Source organism: Ovis aries, chromosome 3 (assembly GCF_016772045.2).
Source record: "Ovis aries strain OAR_USU_Benz2616 breed Rambouillet chromosome 3, ARS-UI_Ramb_v3.0, whole genome shotgun sequence".
NCBI lineage: Eukaryota > Metazoa > Chordata > Mammalia > Artiodactyla > Bovidae > Ovis > Ovis aries.
In genome coordinates this window covers 220,858,010-220,879,099 of record NC_056056.1, presented here as the reverse complement: position 1 = coordinate 220,879,099, position 21,090 = coordinate 220,858,010, and the positions used below count along the sequence as shown (strand labels likewise).

The 21,090-nt window shown below is 56.4% G+C and overlaps 1 protein-coding gene across 3 annotated transcripts in view; it reads left to right on the top strand.

Annotated features, from left to right (window-relative positions):
* SHISAL1 (shisa like 1) overlaps positions 1–21,090 on the top strand; it is an 82,008-nt gene that overhangs the window by 19,725 nt on the left and 41,193 nt on the right. For all 3 annotated transcript variants that reach the window (XM_015095060.4, XM_042247864.2, XM_042247865.2), the window contains exons 2-3: positions 10,183–10,278; positions 13,921–14,134. In XM_015095060.4, the coding sequence (XP_014950546.2) occupies positions 10,215–10,278; positions 13,921–14,134 (278 nt within the window). In that variant the 5' untranslated portion in view covers positions 10,183–10,214. The remainder of the gene's footprint in view (positions 1–10,182; positions 10,279–13,920; positions 14,135–21,090) is intronic.

The window sequence follows — 21,090 nt, the reverse complement described above, 5'->3', positions numbered from 1 at the left end:
CCTCCTGCTCCCACTGCGGCTGTCCCCTCTCTGAGCCCGGTCCCACCCCTTGGCCTTTGTACACGCCCGGCTCCCTGATGGTGTGCGCCCTTGCCAGGCCCACCTCACCCGGTCCGGAGGAGCCCGCTGACCTCACCGATCTTGTGTTTCTTGGGGACACCCTTGACCCAGACCAGGTCAGGGCCTGCCTCTGTGCTCAGGGGCCCCGAGTCACTGCACATGGGAATTTGGTTGGCTACATGGGGGACGGGACGGGTCTGTTCAGCCCACCAGCATGTCTGCAGTCCCTAGGCCAGTGCTGGCGGATGGAGGCTTCCACCCCCTCCGTGGCTGTTCCCAACAGCCCTTCGAGGGGGGCATGTCATCCCCACTTACAGACGAGAAACTGAGGCTGTGCTTACTTCCGTTCTCCTCAGTGAAGAAGGGTCCCTGGAGCCAGAGCCCCCTTCCACAGAAGGAGCTGGAAAGGGGCCCCCAGAGTGGGGAGAGAAATCGGGGCGCCCTCTGAGAGTCTGCGGGTCTGTCTTTCCTCTCCCTGGCCTGACACTTTTAAGTGATTCATTCTTCATGTGATATTTTTGTGTGTCTCCACTGGGGGAAAAAAAATACCGCTGGGATTTCCAGGGGTTGGTTGTTTTATCTCCATGGTGTAGCCAAATAACTCGACAGAATGGATAGAGGCAGAGGGCTTCCTGAGCTCTCAGCTAAGCCCTCCCCTCAACTGGTGGGGAGCAACATGCCTTTGGCTGTGGCCCCAAGCAGGGAGCAGAGCATCCAGGCCTCCAGTGGGAATCGGGTTTCCAGCCCAGCCTCAGCTGCATACCCTCAGGTGGATCGCTCTCCTCCCTGGGCCTCAGTTTCCCCACCTGTGAAATGGGGGAGCAGCAGTGCCTGCCTCAAACATACAAGGAAGGGCCTGCATGGAGGGCCTGCTGAGAGCACAAGAAGTTCTAGCCAGGTTTAGAACTTGAACCCAGAGCCGGGTTGGTGGGGGTGGGGAGGAGGCCCTTCCAGGGTCAACTAGAATGTTCTCTTGAGGGAGGGACTTGGCGAGCAGGTGGTTTCCAAGTTGCTGGTGCCCTGCACGCAGTCCCATGGTCACGCCCGCGCCCACAGCCCACAGGGCACCTTGCAGAGCTCACCGCTCCCCTCCTGAGTTGACCCTGCACAGGCCATGCAGAGCAGGCGCTGTCAAGCCTGCCTGATACGGGGACGGTGGGTGGGGTCAGGGGATGTAGACCCAGGACTCCGCTGTCCCACCTGGGCTCCCCGAGGCTCTGGAGTTGGTTTCTCAGCTTGGGAGCGCGGCATCCACCCAGGGCTGACCCCTGATGTCACCCCTGGTGTCGGCAGTGAAAGTTGCCCTTCTGTCTCAGCGAGAGTCATGCTCAGGCCCCGGACTGCATCTCACCTGTTCCCATGGGAAGGCGCTTTTTGCAATAAAGCCAACCTGGCATTCAGGTCCATAAGTGTTGACAGAGTTCCTGCTCTTTGGGCAGCAAACATGTATTCAGCACCTACTGTATGCAAAGCATCCTCTGCAGGGGGTAGAGAGACACAGAATGCATCCCCCCCGCCCCCAAGGAGCTTGTGCCGCACAGGGAAGAAATTAACAAGCAGACAAGGCGGAAGGAAGTCACACACGCGTGATCAGTCACTCAGTCGAGTCTGGCTCTTTGCGACCGCATGGACCGTTAGCCCGCAAGGCTCCTCTGTCTGTGGGATTTTCCAGGCAAGAAGTACCTTGGAGTGGGTTGCCATTTCCTCCTCCAGGGGATCTTCCCGACTCAGGGATTGGACCCGCGTCTCCTGCGTTGGCAGATGGATTCTTTACCGCTGCACCACCTGGGAAGCTGGAAGGAAGTCAATGCTAACTAAGGGCACTACTCTTGAAAGGAAGAATTCAAACATGCTTTCCTTTGCTTGAGGGCACACAGCAACCTCTCAGGCACCGAACCTGTCAGCTTTAGAAACAACTGTAAGTGCCACCAGGTCAGAGCCGTTTGCAGAGCATTTGCTAACTTATTAGATGTGCTTGGCGCCCTGCTAGCAGTCTGGTGTTTCCCGTCTCTCTCAGTACCCCAGCAAGGGGCAGGGTCACAGTTCCCATCTTACAGATGAGGAAGCCTGGAAGACTCAGCTACTTAGCGGCAGGACCCAGATTCTAGGCCAGGGAAGACCAAGTCCAAAACCTGTGCCATCTCCCCTGGCACCCACTGTGAGCTCCTGCTTGGGGTCAGACAAACCTGAGTTTGAAACCGAGCCCCTCCACCCTCCAATTCTGAGCAAGCCACTTAGGCTCTCTGAGCTCAATTTATTTGAAAAATGGAAATGATAATATCTGCAATCATTCAACCAGTCCGGCAAATGTTTAAAAGGGCTTACTTGTGAGCCATTAATGGAGCATTTGGTAACTTACTAGATGTGCTGGGTGCCCTGCTAGCAATTCTGGTCCTTTCCATCCGCCTGCAGTGCAGGAGACCTCTGTTTAAGACCTGGGTTTGAACCCTGGATCAGAAAGATTCTCTGGAAAAGGGGATGGCAATCCATTCCATTTGGGGTCGCAAAGAGTCAGACACAACTGAGCGACTGAACTGAATTGAACCGATTCCAGTATTCTTGCCTGGAGAGTCCCATGGACAGAGGAGCCTGGCGGGCTACGGCCCACAGGGTCACAAAGAGTCGGACACGACTGAGCGACTGACACTGCCATGTGCCAGGCTCTATGCTACCTCGTGGCAAAACCAAGTGGTGTCAGCCAGCCCGGCTTCACAGTGTGCAGTCGGTGCTCAGAGGGTCCACACTTGGTTTAATGCTCTGCCTTGGCTGTCTAGAAAGACTTGGTGATTCTTGAATGAAGATGTTTCTCTGCATTTTTCATTTTGCATTGGGTTCTGCAAATGATGCCGCTGGTCTTGGGTCCCAGCCCTTCCTCATCCAGCTTACAGTCTGCTGTCTAGGGGAGCAGACAGACATAGCTCAGATGGAGCCACTGTACCCAGCATGCAACTATAGACCACCATCTGTATGCGGAGAGGTGGACAGGCTGTGAGTGCACACGGCAGGGTTCCCGACCTCGTGCCTGGGTCGGGGGGACACCTCTCGGAGGACACTGGCTCTGGGGGATTCATCTGAATCTGCCAGGTGAGGGGTGGGCACAGGATGGGGTGGGGGCCGTGGTGAAGGGGCTGCAGGAAAGCCAGTGTCGCTGGAGGGTGGGCCTCCTGGCCAAGGAGGGGTCAGGACCCTGGCAGGAATCTGGCCTTCACCCCAGTGCTGTGGGAGACGCTCGGAAGGTTTTTTTGTGTTTTGTGTGTGTGGGTTTTATTTAGCTGTGCTGGGTCTTAGCTGCAGCGTATGGGATCTAGTTCCCTGACCAGGGATGGAACCCTGGTTCTTGCATTGGGAGTAAGTGAAAGTCGCTCAGTCGTGTCCAACTCTTTGCAGCCCCGTGGTCTATACAGATCATGGAATTCTCTGGGCCAGAATACTGGAGAGGGTAGCCTTTCCCTTCTCCAAGGGATCTTCCCAACCCAGGGACTGAACCCAGGTCTCCCGCATTGCAGGTGGTTCTTTACCAGCTAAGCCACCAGGGAAGGCAAAGTCTTAACCACTGGACCACCAAGAAAGTCCCCCCTTGGAAGGTTTTAATCAGGGGTACAATGGCATTTGCATTTTGAAACGCAGCTCTCTGACTTTGAGGGGAGGGTGAGTTTCAGGCACAGGGGTGCCGGGAGGCCCCGTGTGCTTGACTGATTCACGGAGAGGGTGCAGGCCATCGAGGTGGGTGCAGCGTGGCCCTCAGGGCTGGCTTGAGGTTGAGAAGATGGGGAAGGGCACCCACCACAAGGCCGTGGCCGTGACTGCTGGCCAGGCAGCCCGGAGTCCGGCTGCCCGCGAGCATGTCGCTGTCCGGCCCGTATCCGTCCCACTTCCTGGCTTCCCTTACAGGCCCCTTACAGGCCCCCAAGGTCAGGAGGACATGCTCTGATCTTGCTTCACACCGGCATCTATTCCTGGACTTCACGTTTGGACTGAGATTTCATAACCTCGAAGTGGGTGTTGTCCTTAACACAAAGGTTCACAAACTCAGGACTATGGAAGGGCCTGGATGCTTGAGGACTTGCTGGGGGGTAAACTCGCCACCAATGCTGTGTGTGCTGGTCCCTGGTGTGTGGGGGTCGTGGTGGGGAGGGGCGCACGCCTGTGGTCGTGTGTGTACACGTGGGCTGCCTGGAGTGTGACACACCCACCTGCCCACAGGCACTGGGCACAGGAGCAGAGCGCGGGCTTTGAATCCTGGCTCTGCTCCGCCCGCCCCTCCACCCGCACCCCAGGGAGGGCAGGGGAACAGCCCTCAGGGTGTCAAGAAGTAGGTGAGCTCGTCAGAGTCCTCGCCTCCTGACCCAGGGCGGGCGCCCAGCCGCTATCTCCAGGGTTAGTTCCGATACCCGTCTTGTGGGCACCTGTTCTGCCCACAGGACTGTTCCTGAAGCCCCAGAGGGCTCTGCCCTTGTTTCATTATTAATTCACAGAGCTCATACTACTGTTAGTAAGAAGAAGAACCCCCAGGCTTAGTTACTAGCTCATCATGGGATCACTTGCTTCCTGACTCTCCCCCACAGTCCCCTTGTCCCGTGGCAGCCATACCTGGTCCTTCTTGTCTGTGGCTGGGAAACCCAATGCCACCCAGCCCTGGGTTTGGCCCCTAGCAGAGGCCTGTTCACTGATGAGTGTGCGAAAGAGGACCCGTTCCCTGGACAGTAGGGATCGAGAGGGTAAGCCGCCTCACGAGCTTCCTGGACCAGGTGGCATTTGAGCCGGGCCTTGTGGTAGGTCCGATGCGGACATCTGAGCTGGGGGAAGAGATGCCCAGGGAAGGGCCAGCCTGAGCAGAGGTCCTGCCTTCTGTGCTCTGCCAGCTGTGCCTGGTGCCCAGGAGGCTGGCATGGGACCTGTCCTCACCCCGCAGAGCTGCAGCCCTGCAAGGATGGGTCAGGGTGGGATGTGTTTGGGTGACAGGTGTGTAACTAGTCATGGGCCCTTCTTTGTCCTCCAGGCTGTGAAATAATACAGGGCTCAGGTGGCCGAGTCTGAAGAGGCCAGGCGCCCCCTCGACAAGGGGTCTGGGTTCTCCACAGCCCCCTGACTGCCACTTGTTTTTCTCCAAGCCATTTGCTCTCAAGTCAGGACACAAACTGAGCAGGCAGCATGCTGTCAACCGTTGCCAGCCTTTGGAGCCCACCCAGGGGAGTGAGAGAATTAGAGGGAGGGAAGCTTCACTGAGAGATGGGCACCCCCGCTGAACCTCGAAAGCTGGTTCCAGGCTGCTAGGGCGTGAACTTGAACCTGAGGAGGTGGGCGGGTGGTCGGATGGGCACTTTGGGAAGCTGGTCCTAGGCCTGCAGGACCCAGCCTGGTGGGCGAGGCTGGGAAAGAGGCAGCTGGTGGCTGGTGAGGAACGGTGTTCCCCACGGACACTTTTGAGCTCCAAGCCCCGTTTCCAAGCCCTCGGATGCATCACTTCGTTTAATCATCCCAAGGACTCTGTGAATTAGCTACTATTTTTATCCTCCTTTTAGGGCCAAGGAGACTTGTCCCAGGACACACAGGGAGTGGTTACAAAAGGTGGAGTCAGGCAGTGTGGCCCAAGTTCAAGGCCCGTCATTCGAGCCCCACTGCCCTTGACCCGGTCCAGGCAAGAACTGATGCTCTTGGCCACACCTAGGGGAGCTCGTGGTAGGCTGAGCAGAGGCCTGGGAGAAGCTGGGAGAGGATGAGGAAACTCTAGGTGTTGGGCCAGTGACCGCCAGGCGTGCGGGGTCCTGGGGAGCAGGGGTCTGGGGCAGCGGCCCCCTGCCCAGCGCCCAAGGCCCAGCGCCCCTTCCCACTGCTGCCCCCATCCTCAGCCCTGCCTGGCCTGGTCGACTCAAGAACCGATCTGCTGTTGTTGCCGGTGGGGTTTAATTCATCTTCGCTGGCTCTGTTTCTCTTCACATGCCCTCCTTCCCTTCCACTCAGGCCTTGCCAAATTCGGTGTTTAAAAATACTCCTCGGATCTGGGAACAGCAGTCCCTGGCTGACCCGAGGGGCGGATGCGGAGATGCGTGCCTGACGCGTGCTTCTGGAGGCCGTCGGCTCAGGGAGTCCCGCTCACCCAGAACGTTCTCCCCGCGATGCGAGCTTTTATCATCGGCCACCAGCTCCCACGGTGGGCAGTTTACCGGTTCTCAGAGGAATAGAACCCGGGACGATCAATTGGGGCTTCTCTCACAGCTCAGTTGGTAAAGAATCCGCCTGCTGTGCAGGAGACCGGGGTTCAATCCCTCAGTCCAGGAGATCCTCCGGAGAAGGAAATGGCAACCCATAGCAGTATTCTTGCCTGGGAAATCCCATGACAGAGGAGCCTGGTGGGCTACAGTCCATGGGGTCTCAAGAGTTGGACATGACTGAGTGACCAAACCACCATGATAAATTGAATTTGTCTGTAGTAATATGCCTTCTGGGGTTTGGGGGGTTCCGGAGGCCCTGGAAACTCCTAAGTGCCTGGAGGGACCGCCTGCTTGGAAACTGGGCTTGCTCCCTGATGGAGCCGGTGGGCGGCTGTGTGACCGCAGGCAAGTCGCTTCACCTCTCTGGGCCTTGGTGTCCTTTACCAGATGGGCGTTTGATAGCTGCTTGATCGGGCTGTTGGGGATCACCTGAGAAAACATGGAGAAAGCCAGCACACAGCACCCATGGAGAAGCTGGCTGGTCTGAGCTAGCCCCAAGGCGCAGCCCCAGAGGCAGGGCCAGCCCTGCGGGGCGGGGAGAGGGGCTGCTCACTCTGTCAGTCCCAACTCCTGCCTCTGCTGGGGGGGCTGCCCCCAAATGTCACCAGTGTGACACACCCAGGTCCCCCTCTGCAGGCTCTGAGGAGAGGCCGAGGCAAATGTGGGTGCTGCAGACGGCGTGACCTCTGGGCTGGCCCTCTCGTGGGAACCCCGCGGGGCTGGTATCCAAAGCCGCTCTGTTCCGGCGCGGCCGGGAACAGAGTCGCTGGCTGGCTTCGGGCTTTGCTGTCTCGGGTCACGACAAATGGAATTTTTATGTAAGTTCCCAGTGACTCTCTGCGGGGTTTTCTTTCTACCACAAATTCAGCCTTCAGTGCTGGCACCTGAGCGGCCCGGGGGGGCCTGGGGAGGTGGGCGGCCCCCACCCCAACCCTTGTCCCACCAGCAGGACTGTGACATCCGTCACCCACTGACTCATCCTTAGGCGGCCACACAGGGGGACATAGTGGGGATTGGAGGCATGAATGGGGGAGGGGGCTGAGCAGATCACAGGAGGGCTCCGCTGGACGGGGGGATGGACGCGACAGACACAGCACATCCCCGTGGTGGGTACACCTGTGCTGGGCGGGACCCTTACACCCACAGCAGGCCCTGAGGCTGCCGTTGCTTCAGTGTCCCCAAGAAGCCAAGAGCCGGAGTCAGCCAGACAGGGGCTCTCACCCAGGCTATGCCAAGCCCTGACCTGGAACTTTCATGGTCTGATAGGACAGGGCGTGAGGACCAGTCCTATAAGGTAGAACTGGTGGGCGCCCTCACCCAGCACACCCTGAGGCCCTAGAACCCAGCCCAGGCCTTGGCCCAGAGCGGGGAGGGGGGTGGGGGGGTGTCAGTGACTGGATGCTGAGAGAATACATAAATGAATCATTGAATTAACACATTAATGAGAGATGAGATGGAACATGATAAGCCTCAATGGAGGGACAAGCTGCTGCCAAGTGATGGAATCAAGGCAGGCTTCCTGGAGGAGGTGGCATTAAACCAGCTTCTAAGGCGGTACAGGATTTGGTCTCATAGGAAAGAGAGGAGGGCACCCCAGGTGTGAGTGACAGCCCCCCTCCATACGTGCAGGGCTTTGTAGGGAGTAGGGACAGCATGAGAGGGGGCTGGGCCTGTGGCGGAGGCGGACCCCCACCCTAGCATTTGTTCAGTGAACCCTCCAGCTCTCAGATTGCAGCCCTGGCTCAAAAAGTGGGTGGCCCCACCCTTCAGGGGCCAGAGGAGCCCAGAGTCTGGAGGCCCATCTTGGCCTCAGGGAACCCTCAGCTTGCCCATCTGCAGTATGGGGGCTCAGGACCTGTCACTCCCCACCCCCTCACAGGACCTTTTCCAGGGTTGATCCTTAGGTTTCCCCAGTACGAAATCCTTTCCTAAGCACTTGAAATTCTTTAATCTCCTTCATCCTCCCAGGAGTGCCCTGAGGGAGGCGGGGAGGAGGCCCAGACTCAGAGCAATTAAGAAGCTGGAAGCCCGTGGGGGCAGGGCTGCTCATGGTCGGGGAGCAGAGAGGCCTGGGTGGAGGGGTGGGCGGGGGCCCTCCCCAGGGGCTAGCACCGACGTCACCGTGAGCAAGCACTGTGTTAAGGCATTTGGGCTGCGCCTCACGGCCCTGCCACCCTCTTTTCCTATTCTGGCTCACCACACTTCAGAGCCGCCCTGACACGCTGGTGCCTCCCTGCCTCTCTTGCTCCAAGTGAGCTGCCCGGGGAGGAGCCGCAGAGCAGGGGCAGGGATCTGCCCGGGGGCGCCCCATGTTTGGTGGTGGATCTGACTTCCTCTCCTGGTCTGACACTTCCAGCCTCTGAGTTGCCCGCCAACTCCCCCCCCCCCCCCCCCGCCACCGCCCCCCCCGTAGCTTCCTGCCTCCACTAAGGATTCAGAGCTGCCCTGGACCCATGCTTGGGTCCCCAAGCTCTCCCTGGTCAGGAGAGCTGGGAGGGCAGAGGGTGGCACACAGGACCTCGCTTGGCCCAGAGCCTGGCACATAGTGGGTGCTCAGCAAGTCCATCCCCAGCCACATGCAGCTACAACCCCAGGGGGCTCTAGCAGCCACGCCTCGAGTACACAGGGGACGCTTGGGCCTCCTCCCCAGCCGGAGCTCTCAAACACCTGGGGAGCGGGGGTGCTGAAAGTCAGGGAACCTGTCCTTCAGGTTTATCCGGAGGCCTCAACAACCTGATGTAAAGTAGCCTCGGAGGGCCGAGGCCCACCCGGGGTGGGGGGGGGGGCTTGCAGGTGCCCGCCCCTCCCCCTCCTTCCCTGGATCCCTGCTGCTCCCACCTCAGGGCCTTGGCACCTGCTGCCCCCTCGGTCTGCAACGCTTCCTCCACCCCCTCCATCTGCTTCCAGAACTCTGTCCTCATCCCAAACGGGAACTCTTCCCCAAGGAGCCCTCTCTCCGCCTCCCCAGCCCCCCGCCCCGCCATCCTCCTTCCTGTCTCTGTGAACTTGACTCCTTTAGGGACCTCGGATGACTGAGACCACCCAGTATTTGTCTTTTTGTGCATCTGGTTTGTTTCACTGAGTGTAGCGTCCTCGGGGCTCATCCGTGTTGCTGCCTGTGGCAGCGTCTCCTCCCTTTTTCAGGCTGAGTGATGCTCCACGCTTAGCACCTGCCGCGTGGTGTTTACCCATCACCCGTCGATGGGCGCTCAGGCCGTCCCTTCCTTCCACTATTGTGAACTGTGCTGCTGTGGACGTGGCTGGACACGTATCTGTCTGAGTCTCTGTTTTTGGTGTTTGGGGTGTGACCCCAGGGGGCTCGTAGCCTTTGGACTCCTCATACATTTGTCTGCGCCCAGTCAGCTCTGCTTGCTAGAAGGCAAGCTGGGACAAGAGCAGCTTCTGTGGCATTCCGTCTCGAGTGTGTTTGGCTCGTTGCTGGGCCCCTAGTGCCTGGAAGGTGCTGGCTGGATGCATGCTTTCGGTGGGGGTGGGATGGGGCAGGGAGGGGTCAGGGCAGGGGCGGTGGAGGGAAGTCCCGGTTAGAACATAGCAGGAGACCTGGGTCCTGCCAGCCCCCAGCAGCTGCACGAGCTCACCCCCGTTCTCATTCCCGTGCCCACCACCCTCAGCCTGCTGGTTATTTCCACCACCTGAGCCATCCACACCCCTTTGATGAAGTCTGGTTTTGGCGTGAAAAGAAAGGGAGGTGACAGTTGACTGGTTGGGGAACTCATCCATCCCAGAAAGGAAATTGGATGGCGGCACCGCCATCCGCCTCCTGGCCCCTGCTCCGGCACACTCGCATCCCCGCCCGTGCCTGCTGGCCCTGCCGCAGGCAGCAGAGCCAGCGGTCCGCTCCGCAGGTGGGACGGCCCGCAGCTGGCCTCTCCCGGCTCTCATTCTACAGGCAGCGCTCGACGGATCGATGCAAGCCAAACGATGACCAGTTGTGGCCAGCAGCCCTTGAACGTGCTCGCCGTCCTCTCGTTGCTGATTTCTGCAGGTAGGACCCCCAGGATGCTCAGTGGGAGGTGGGCGGTGGGGGCGGGGGATGGGCAGGGACAGGCGGTTCCTTCCCTGGGTCACTGCTAGCCCAGCCAGAGTTATGGGTGCTGACGGGAGTCACCCTCGTGAGGAGCTAATGTTCGATGAGGTCCCATGTGTGCCTGTCTCGGGGAGCTCCGCAGGAAGATTCTCAAGGATGCTGTGAGAGTATCGCAGGCTGCCATAAGCCCTAGGAGAAGCCCTTATGTGCAGTGAGTTCTCTCCTGGGCCTGGCAAGTCAAAGTCAGGCAATGTTGTAGTTGCCTCATTGAGCAGAGGAGGAAACTGAGGCTTAGAGAGGGAACTGGCCAGCCTGAGATGGCACAGCTGGTATAGGGGCTAGATTCCAATCCAGGCAGCATCATGGCAGGTCCCCGGCTCCCAGCACCCGCCAGTTTCCGAGGCCCACCCCTCCCCAATCCCAGCAGGAGGGCTCTCAGGCACCCCTTCACCAAGAGGAACATAAACCGCGTCCTTCATTTGCTTCAGGGTGAAGCTGGCCGCCTGGAGAAGGGGCACCCGCCTCTGCCGTTGGGGCTGGCCCTGCTCTCAGCAAGGCGCCTGCTGGCTCTGTGTCTCTCCCTCTGTCTGCGTGCCTCTCTGTTTCTTGGTGTCTCCCTCTGTCCTTCCCCTCCCTCTGTCCTGCCCCTCTCCCTCTTGCCCTTGTCTCTGTCTCTCTTTCTCAGGCAGGCATGCACGTAACCCCTCCTTGCCTCTTGCTGTGACAGGGTTGTGGGTGCCAGCCTGCAGCTTCACGTCCCTTGCCCCTTTGCTGGCCGTTGTGGCTCAGAAGGAGGCCATGAAGGGCCCCTGGGATGACAGAGCCCAAGCCAGGCCAAGGCCAGGGGTCTGGGAGTGGCCACCGTGCACAGAACTCCGTCCCCTCGGCGGCTTTCCTGAGTATTAGCTCTTCTTGTCTCTGGAGGAGAGGGACTCCTCACCCATTTACAGATGAGGAAGCTGAGGCTCAGGCCAGGAAAGAGACCAGTCCCAGGCCACGCAGTCAGAGAACGCAGTCACCTGGCTGTTAACTGATGGCCCTGCAGACCCTGAACCTTGCAAATAGGGGGAATCATGGTCCCCGAGAGAGTGGCTGTCCCCTTGGTGTTCCCTCTCTGCTTGGGCCCCTTTTCCTGGTGACTCAGGATGCACTGGCCTCCGAACCACTGTCCCTCTGCCGTCAGGCCCCAGGGCCCTGCTGCGCCCGTGCCTGAGGCCAGAAGCATGGTCCTTTGTCGTTCCCTCTGTTGCTTACCCCCTCCCAGCCCTAAGCGGGCCCTATGTGCGGTTCACGGGTGCTCCTTGGGGCCTCCAGCCCCCGGGAGACCGCTGGCCTCCCATCACCAGGGGCAAGGAGGCGCAGAGAGGCCCTGATGGCTCAGGTGGTCCTGCACGTTCCAGGGGTCAGACCACTGTCCCAGCTCAGGGCCCAGGGCGCCTCCGGCTCCCTCATACTCCTCCTCAGGAGGCAACAGTGGCCTCTGGTCTCTGTCAGGTGGTCAAATCAGGTGGCGCCGCCCCTCCAGGGTGGCCAGGGTGAGCCTCCAGGGACTTGTCCGCATCCCCTCCCCACCTCCATGGCGGCACTTCCAGCTCCTCCAAAGCCCGGCTCAAAGGCTCCTTCCCAGCTCTGCCCCTTCCCTCCCCGGGTCCTGCAGCCACAGCCTCTCAGCCCAGTCTCAGGGCCCCAGCTGGTCTTCCTGATTCCCCACCGACAGTTGCTCACACACTCAGCCCCTGTGAGCTGAGTGTGAGCCGACCCCCCACCCCCACCACCACCGAAGATGGAGCTGTTTCACTGCCTAGCCCAGAAGAGTGGCTAGGATTCACTTCCTGCCTCTGCCCCTCGCCTCCAGCCTCTGGTGGGTTGTTTCTTCAGGCCAGTGGGTCCCAAACCAAGTCTTTGCATCCCCTGCAGGTCTTGCTAAGACTCAGATTGTGCCCCCCACCCTGCTCCCACTCCAGAGTTTCTGTCTCGGAATGCGGGGCTCGAAGCACTGCATCTGTGATGCGTCCCTGGGGGATGAGGACCCGGCAGGTCGGGGACCGCACCTCGAGACCGAAGTGCTCAGCCTCAGTTTTCTCCTCTGTACCCGGGAATGCACGAGATCAAGTGAGATGGTGAATTCACCGAAGGCTTTCTTAGTGACCTCTGTGTCCTTAAGACGGTCTTCTTTTTTTCCCAAGGCTGAGAAGGGGTCCTGGAGAGCTCCCCTGACTCCTGAAAGGCTGGGACCCTTCTCTTGCAGTGGTCCTGCCCATCCCCACAGAGGAGGGTGCTGTACTTTGAGGAAGGGGCCCAGGATTTCACGAGGCCACCCAAGCCAGCCTTGACACCCCAGTACATGAGACCCACCCGCCCACCGGCCAGCACCATCCAGCTGGGATCCCCTCGCCAGCCCCGGGCGCTGGGAGCTGTGTGGGCTGGAGTCTAATAACCTCTCAGCAGAGACAGAGCTTTCAACTAACTGAGGCGCTTCTGCAGAACCGGAGCCTTTGTGGTTGGAGAAATGTATTCAGCCTAAGAAGCCCCTTTTGAGCGATACAAATTAGATACAGCAGTCCCTTTTATGAAGATACTAATTAAGCTGGAGACAGCGGGCTCCAGGTTTTTTTCCATTGTTATATTTGTTCAGGCTTTCACTCCTGTTTATCACCATCGGCATGATTAGTAAATACTGTCCTGGGCTCAGACGGTGTCACCAGTGGCTGAACACCGATCTCTGGCCTTGAGTCAGGGGAATGAGGGTCCGAGGCCAGGGAAGCTTTGTCACTGATTGTTGATGGAGTTTTTGATGGTCTTTTGTGTGTCAGAAGATGAAGAGGTAGAAATTGTATTTAAATTAAATGGTCTAGGGGACTGAGTTATTTATGATAAGAGCTGGGGCCGCCGAGGCAGCCCCTTGGGGGCTTCTGGTTCTAGGGTGTCAGTTTAGTTGAGACTAAGACATAAGAGGACTCTGCTTTCTCCATAACCAAGACCTGGTTCTCGCACCCCTGTCGCTCACCACCCAGGCCAGCCTGGACTTGTTGGCGAGCCCAGCTCCAAGTCTGCCCAGTGACGGAGGAGTGGAGAGGGTCCTGGACTTCGGATCCAGGCAGGCCTGGATTGGATTCCCCCTCCACCACCTCTAACTGGCTCAGACAGGTCACTGTAGGCCTCTGAGCCTCGGTTTCTCCCTCTGTAAAGTGGGATCCCAGACCTGCCTCTTAAGATGGCCAAGTGGATTAAATCCGATAGAACCGCTGAAGCACACAGTAGGTGCTCAGTTTGTGTTGTTCCCTAATTGGGTGCCTGCAGTATGCAAAACCCTGGGAAGGGATGTCCTTGAGGCTAAGATCAGCCAGGCCTGCAAGGAGCTCGCGGGGGGATCAGTATAAGCAGGATGGTAGCCGGGGGGGCCTAGGAGGTGTCAGGAGCAGGCTTCCTGGAAGAGGGGAGGCTCACAGTGGGCCACAGAGGCCTCCTGGCGAGGGAAGAGGCAGCAAGACTCTAAAATAGGCCAACCAGGCTCTTCTCGCAGTCCACACGGACTGACGGGTGTCTTGGGCCAGCTGGGCCTGGGTAGGGACCCCACCAAGCCCGGTGACTGTTTTCCAGTCTTGTCCGCGCATTTCCGGGTCTGTGAGCCGTACACAGACCACAAAGGCCGCTACCACTTCGGCTTCCACTGCCCCCGGCTCTCGGACAACAAAACCTTCATCCTCTGCTGCCACCATAACAACACAGTTTTCAAATACTGCTGCAACGAGACAGAGTTCCAGGCGGTGATGCAGGCGAACCTCACGGCCGGCTCCGAGGGCTACACGCACAAGTGAGTACCACGCTGGGCCCCCGTCAAGCCAGGGTGCTGCCAGAACACCCAACCTCCCAGCCAGCTGTGGAGTAATCAGTGTGAGGATGGGTGGGCCTGGAAGGAGCTTATCAAAGTCTTCAGGTGACAGGTTTTCTGGGCTGCTCTGTCCTCTGGACTTTAGCCTTCTCATCTGAGAAATGGGCGCATGACACGATACCTGCCTCTCAGGGCTGATGGGAAAGTGAAACGAGGTCAAGGATGGGGAAGACTTTCAGTGCTTGCACCTGGAGCCCATGGGACCCAAGTTCCTTTCTCATTCATTGTTTGTTCAACAAATATTGGTTGACGTTCCTGACTCAGAAATTATTCCCATGCAGCCCCTTTCCCTAAGGTGAGTAGAACACATGAGCCCAGGGCCCTGATAGACAGAATCTGAATGTAGAGAGAGAGGAGGAGTTTGCTGGTAGAAAAGCAGCGAGAATATGCCAAGTAAAGGCACATGGTATCAAAACAGTATCCACTTATTTATCTGATTATGAATGAGCATATTTCACATTTTTAAAAGCCATTGTGAGCTAGCTGTTTATGTCCTCTGCCTTTCCCTACTTGGTTTTTGGCCTTTTTCCTATTTACTCATAGGAACTCTTTATATATGAAGGAAATGGGATGCATTTCAAATACTTTCTCAGTGTGTCTTTAAGTTTTGCTGCTTTTTCCTTCGTGCTTAGTTTTTAATTATTATACAGTCAAATCGTACCCATATTTTCGTCTGTTATGGCTGGTGGCGTTGATATCATCCTGAGAAATGCTTTTCCTACTCTGAGATCATGAGAAGATCCCCTCATGTTTTACTTCTTGTGTGTTTATTTTCTCACCTTCAGATCTTTGATCTGTCAGGAATTTATTTGGACGTAAGATTTCTTTTTTTAATTTGCATGGAAGTAGTTCATGTGGATGTTTATTAGGAATCTAGCTTTGCTTTTTTCCTAAATGGGTAGACAGTTCTTCCGGTAGGAATGATTGAATTGTCCGTCTTTTCCTCACTGACGTGAAATGCCAACTTACTGTATACTCTGATATACTAAATGTGAGTGTCTGGGTAGATTGTGGTGGCTCTCATTGGTCTGTTTATGTCTGCTGGTACCTCATCGTGTTAACTACTGTTGCTTTTGATATGTTTTAATGTCTTCTTAGTCTGTTCCCCCAGATTTTTTGTCGTATAAACTTTATAATTAGCTTTTCTAGTCTCTCTGCCAAAAAAAAAAAAAAAATCTAGGTAGTACTTTTTATGGAGATTGTGTTGGATTTGTAGATTAATTCAAGGAGAATGGACTTTTCATGATGTTGAATATTCCTTTCCAAGAATACAGGGTGCCTTTCCATTTGCTCAGCTTTTCTTTCATAGTGTTTTAGAGTTTTCTTCACATAGAGATTGTACATATCTTTTCATTTATTCGTATTTATTTCTTTTCATGCTGCTGTTTTATAATGAGGTTTTTTTTTTTTTTTTTTTTTCTATTGATCACTCAGCTGGTAAAGAACCTGCCTGCAATGCAGGAGAACTGAGTTCAATCCCCCTGGAGAAGGGAACAGCTACCCACTCCAGTATTCTGAGCTGGAGAATTCCAGGGACTGTATAGTCCATGGGGTTGCAAAGAGTCAGACACAACTGAGTGACTTTCAATTTCTTCCACTAAACCTTCTAACCAACTGTTGTTTAAATGCTAAAACCCAATGATTTCTAAATATAAATTTTTTAAAACTCAGCCACCTTACTGAAAGTCCTTATATTTGTAATACTTTTTCAGTTGACTCTCTTACATGTCCAATTCTGCTGTTTTCAAATAATGATGATTTCATCTCCTTCTTTCCAATTTGTGTGCCTCACTTCTTTTTCTTGTCCAATCATGTTGGCTAGTACCTCTAAGACCATCTTTAAAATTGTCAGGCAGTCTGATATCCCTCCTGACTTTAATGGGGATGCTTCAGATATTTTCCCAGTAAGCCTGAGGATGACTCCTGAGGTAGATATATTTTTTTCATGGTAAGAAAAAAATCTACTTGGAAGGAGTGGGTCTGTTGAGTGACTAGTGGGGGAGTCAGTGTCGCCGCTGGGAGCGATGGTGCTGGGAAAGGTCTGAGCCTCAGTCTCTGTCTGATGTTGGGCGTGGATGTTTTCCCACCACACCACGCTCTCTTGGGGGAAGCTGCCTCTTCCCTCTGATCAGGCAGGAGATGCAAACTGCTTGACTACCATCTAAATCTCTCCTCCTCCCACCAAGGCCAGCTCCCCAGCCTGCCTTCCTCAGATGCATGGGTGCTTCCCTTGAATATCTTGCCATCTGCTCAGACCTTAGAATAATTCTGTGTGAAGTAGTTCAGCAAGCCTCTTCTGTCACGAGGGCTGGAATCAAGCCTGGAACTTGACCCAAGCCTTTTTATAAGACCAAAGACTAATTTCCTAAGCCAGGAGGGCGGTGCCAGGACTGAGGTTAGGACCCCAAAGTGTTGTAGTTGCCGGCTGAAAGCCAGACAGAAGACAGAGGCTTGGCAAGGTGGCCAGACTTCTCCAAGGCCCTGGCGACTGGCGTCTGGGATCCTCGTTTTGAACACACAGGTTTCTGTGGTCTGCACATTCACACAGGATGCACGTGGAATTCTGCACCGTGTCAGCACGATGGGTCCCCGCTGTGGATAATAAAGTGTCAAACCACAAAACAAAGCCCTTCCCTGGGGAGGCATGGCCACATTGAGGAAGTTTAGCTTGGTTTTTATTCTGGAACCTCAGCAAGTATTTTTGGAGCAGGCAGCATGGGGCCGGTTCTGTGTCAACCTTCTGAAGTCACCTGGGAGCCCACCCTTAGTCCCCTTGACATGCAGGAAGGTGAGGCGTGGAGAGGCTGGATAACTTGCCTGACTGAGGCAGCCAGTGGGGGTGGAGCCTGGAGCTGAACTGGATCTAGAGTTGCTTTAATAAATGCGAGACTTCTGTCGATGGCAAGCCCCAGAGCAGGGACCCCCACCACGACCCCATGGACACATGGGCCTCATCCTCCTTTTGAGGGTTGCTCTGTGCATTGTGAGACACTGGCCACCACTCACTAGAGGCAGGGAGCACCCCCTCCCCGCTGATGGGCTGTGACCCCCAACCGTGTCTCCTGACTTTGCTGAGCATGGGATGCGGAACTTTCCTGGTTGAGGAAACCGCTCTGGGGGAATGCCTCATCGTCACTCTCCACTGAGCTTCCTGTCACCTCTCTTCCCACAGACGTGGAGAGAAACCCAGAAGAGCTGGGCTGCACTCCTCAGCTGGGCTGTTCAGCTCTCTTGGGCCTCACGAGGGAAGCGTGGTGCTTGGTCTCCCACATCCGAAAGTGTAGCAGAAAGTGGGAGTCACACAGTACAGAGGAAGGAGCGATTCTGGGTAGCCTGAGCATGAAACGCCGGAGGAAGAGTACAGAGAGGCAGCAGGGGCTGGCATTGTGGGCTGGGGGCAGACGAGGTGGTGCCTGGGCTTCCTCTTGAGGGTGGCCCAGGACCCTGAGGGCTTCAAGTTGGGTTTGTGCTCATGGATGGTGCAGGGACAAGGACCTAGGACACTGCAGAAACTATGATGTTGACCTGGACAAGATGGGGGCCCCGCGGAGGGGAGGGGCCGGCGTCACCCAGTAGACAGCCAATCAGAGCTCAGATAAGAGGCCCTGGAGGGCCTCCTGCTTAGCTGTTGGAGTTGAGGGACCTTGGGGAGAAGGCCTGAGCCCAGGGAGCTGGACCAGTCAGAGCTTGTGTCAGAGAGGGGACAAATGGAAGACGGGCTGGTGGGAGTGGGAGGATAGGTCAGTAGTGAACGGGGTGGGACAGGCCTGCCTGGCCAAGAGGTCCTGAGTGCTCCAGGTGTGTGAGGGGAGCCAGGTAAAGTCCGCCTTTAGGACCGTCCTGCCCTTTGGGGCTCTGATCCCTCTGGGCAGGACACCTGTGTTGTCCCGTTAGTCCTCACAGCTACTCTGAGAGCAAGGAAAAAGGGACTGGGTCCAGGCTGGTCAGGTCACCTATTGCAGCCACCGTTGAGGCCAAGGGATGCCAGGGCCCTTGTTCCACCAGCGGGCTCTGCCACCCCTGGGTGCGTCTAGAAAGCCAGGGCTTGTCTGGTGCTGGGGAGCGTGCCAGACCTCAGCCCAGAGGCCAGATGAAGGTTAATACCCATCTAGATGGACCAGAGCAACTGTGACCCCCATTAGGGCTTTATGAAGATGCAAGGGCCGCCTAACACTCGCCCGCCCTGCCCAGTGAATCAGCCGGGAGGCGGGGCTGGTGGCAGGCAAAAGGAGAGTGCTTCTGATGACTTATTTACTTGTGTTTTTCTGGAGGAACAGAACGGTCTGTTTTGGTTCTGGCTGCTTGGCAGAAAGGCAGGCAGAGCAAGGGAAGCAACCTCGCCAAGCCCACCACCTTGGGGAGATGCCACTTCTAGCCACTCAGGCAGGGGCCCCGGTCCTCAGGAGTGTGTGCATGCCCTCCCATGCCAGGTTCCAGGCAGGACACTAGCAGCAGTGACCACCCAGGGCCCTGAAGAAGCAACAGCAGCATCTGTTCAGGGCGTGGGGAGGTGGGACGGGGCCTGTGCGGTGGGTGATCAGTACTCTCTGAGGGCAGAGGTAGCCCCTCTGGCAGTGGGTCACGGACTGGGGTCCTTGTGCAGCACATGGGTATTCCTTCACAAGGCAAATGGGCTGCTAGAGGTGGGAGCCTGGGGCAGGAATTCTCAGAAGACAGCAGAGTCCTCAAGGCCTCACCATGGGAAGTGATGGGTTGTCAGCTTTCCCTTGGCTGCAGTGAAACCTCTTTCCTCCAAAAGCTTTCCTTTCCCCAAACCCAGAGGTGCTCCAGCCACACAGACACGATGGTCTCAGGAACATACCTCCTCCATCCTCACCCAGGACTGCCCATGGGTGGTGATGGGACCACCACCTGGCCTCAGCCGGCTGACATACCTGCTCCTGTCCAGGAAGGTCTTCAGCGAGATTTCTCCATCAGAGAAGGCTTGGTTTATTGCTTGAGAAGCACCAAAAGAATTTGAATCAGTAAATATCCCAAAAGATACTGAAAAATTGGTATCTATGGTTTTGGCTGGCTTCTTATCTTGCTTCATAAAACAGCCTCTGTTTTATCTTCTGACCTTTATAACACTCACCCACACACACACACACACCCACACACACGCTCAACAAAGGCCCCTGCATCTGGATGAAATTAATTTCCAGATCGCATTTTTAAATTAAATTTTATAGAAACCAGAATGCTCACAGCCAGCCACCCATGGAGAGGCCAGGGAGCTGCCTGGGGACGGTGTCCGAGACCTAGGTTTCTGTGCCGGCTGCCACCTCCAGGGTGGCCTCCCTTGCAGTAAGAAGGAGTCAGCAAAGGTGGCCTCCTTCCACTGCCCCTTTCCTTCTAAACTGGAGGGAGGGCCATGAGACCACGCTGTCACCCCAACCCCCCAGGCCGGTTAGCCTGAGCTGGCTGCGGAGGCCTGTACCCCAGCAGAGCCTGCGCTTGACATGGCGATGACACTCTGAGATGCAGGATGCTCTTGCTGGGGAGGTTGGACCCTGTCCTCAGTTCCCGGTAGAGGGTGAGCCAGGACACATGGGCCAAGCAGATGCAGGGAATTCCTGCCTGGACATCAGTCTTAGACTCGACCTTGGGACTTCCCCCTAGTTCCGCACACTCTGAGGTCGCATGGCCCTGTGTCTAAATCCCAGCACAGCCCCTCCCCAGCTGTGCAGCCTTTGGCGATGACTTTGCCTCTCTAGGTCTCATTTCCTCATCTGTAAATTAGGGAGACCAACTCCTAACTCACAGTATTGTGGCAAAGATTCAGAAACACAGGGCGTGGTGATTGCTAGCATTACTATTGACTACTAGAGAGTATGGGAATGGCAACCCATCCCAGTATTCTTGCCTGGAGAATCCCATGGACAGAGAAGCCTGGTGGGCTGCAGTCCACAGGGTCGCAAAGAGTCGGACACTACTGAGCAACTTTACTAACTAGAGAATGTGGGCTTCCTGGGTGGCGCTGGTAGTAAAGAACCCGCCTTAGCCAGTGTAGGAGATGCCGGAGACAGGCTTCGAGCCCTGGGTTGGGAAGATCCCCTGGAGGAGAGCATGGCAACCTGGAGAATCCCATGGAGAGGGGCGCCTGGCAGGCTACAGTCAATAGGGTCTCAAAGAGATGGACACGAGTGAAGCGACTTGGGGCTCATGCCCACACTGGAGAATGTGGCTGCTGCTGCCGCTGCTGCTGCTAAGTCGCTTCAGTCGTGTCCGACTCTGTGCGACCCCAGAGACGGCAGCCCACCAGGCTCCTCCATCCATGGGATTTTCCAGGCAAGAGTACTAGAGTGGGGTGCCATTGCCTTCTCCAGAGAATATGTATGCTGCTGCTGCTGCTAAGTCTCTTCAGTCGTGTCTGACTCTGTGTGACCCCATAGACGGCAGCCCACCAGGCTCCCCTGTCCCGGGGATTCTCCAGGCAAGAACACTGGAGTGGCTTGCCATTTCCTTCTCCAATGCATGAAAGTGAAAAGTGAAAGTGAAGTCACTCAGTCATGTCTGACTGTTCGCGACCCCATGGACTGCAGCCTAGCAGGCTCCCCTGTCCATGGGATTTTCCAGGCAAGAGTACTGGGGTAGAGAATATGTATAGAGAAGGTAAAATCTAGTGAAGAGGTTATGAATATCAAGGCTGCCATTGTCACCAGCTTGCTACGAGTGCTCAATATGTGTTAGCTTAAGCAATGTCTGAACGAGCCCCAGGCTGAGCGCTGGGCACACAAAGATAAGTTAGACCCTGACTTAGCCTCAAGGAGATCTGATCTCGGGATGCAAATAGTCCTACAAGACAGCAAAGACAGCAGAGTGTGTTCTGGGAAACCCAGTGGTTTTGGGGGGCCCAAGGAGAGGGATTGGACTTA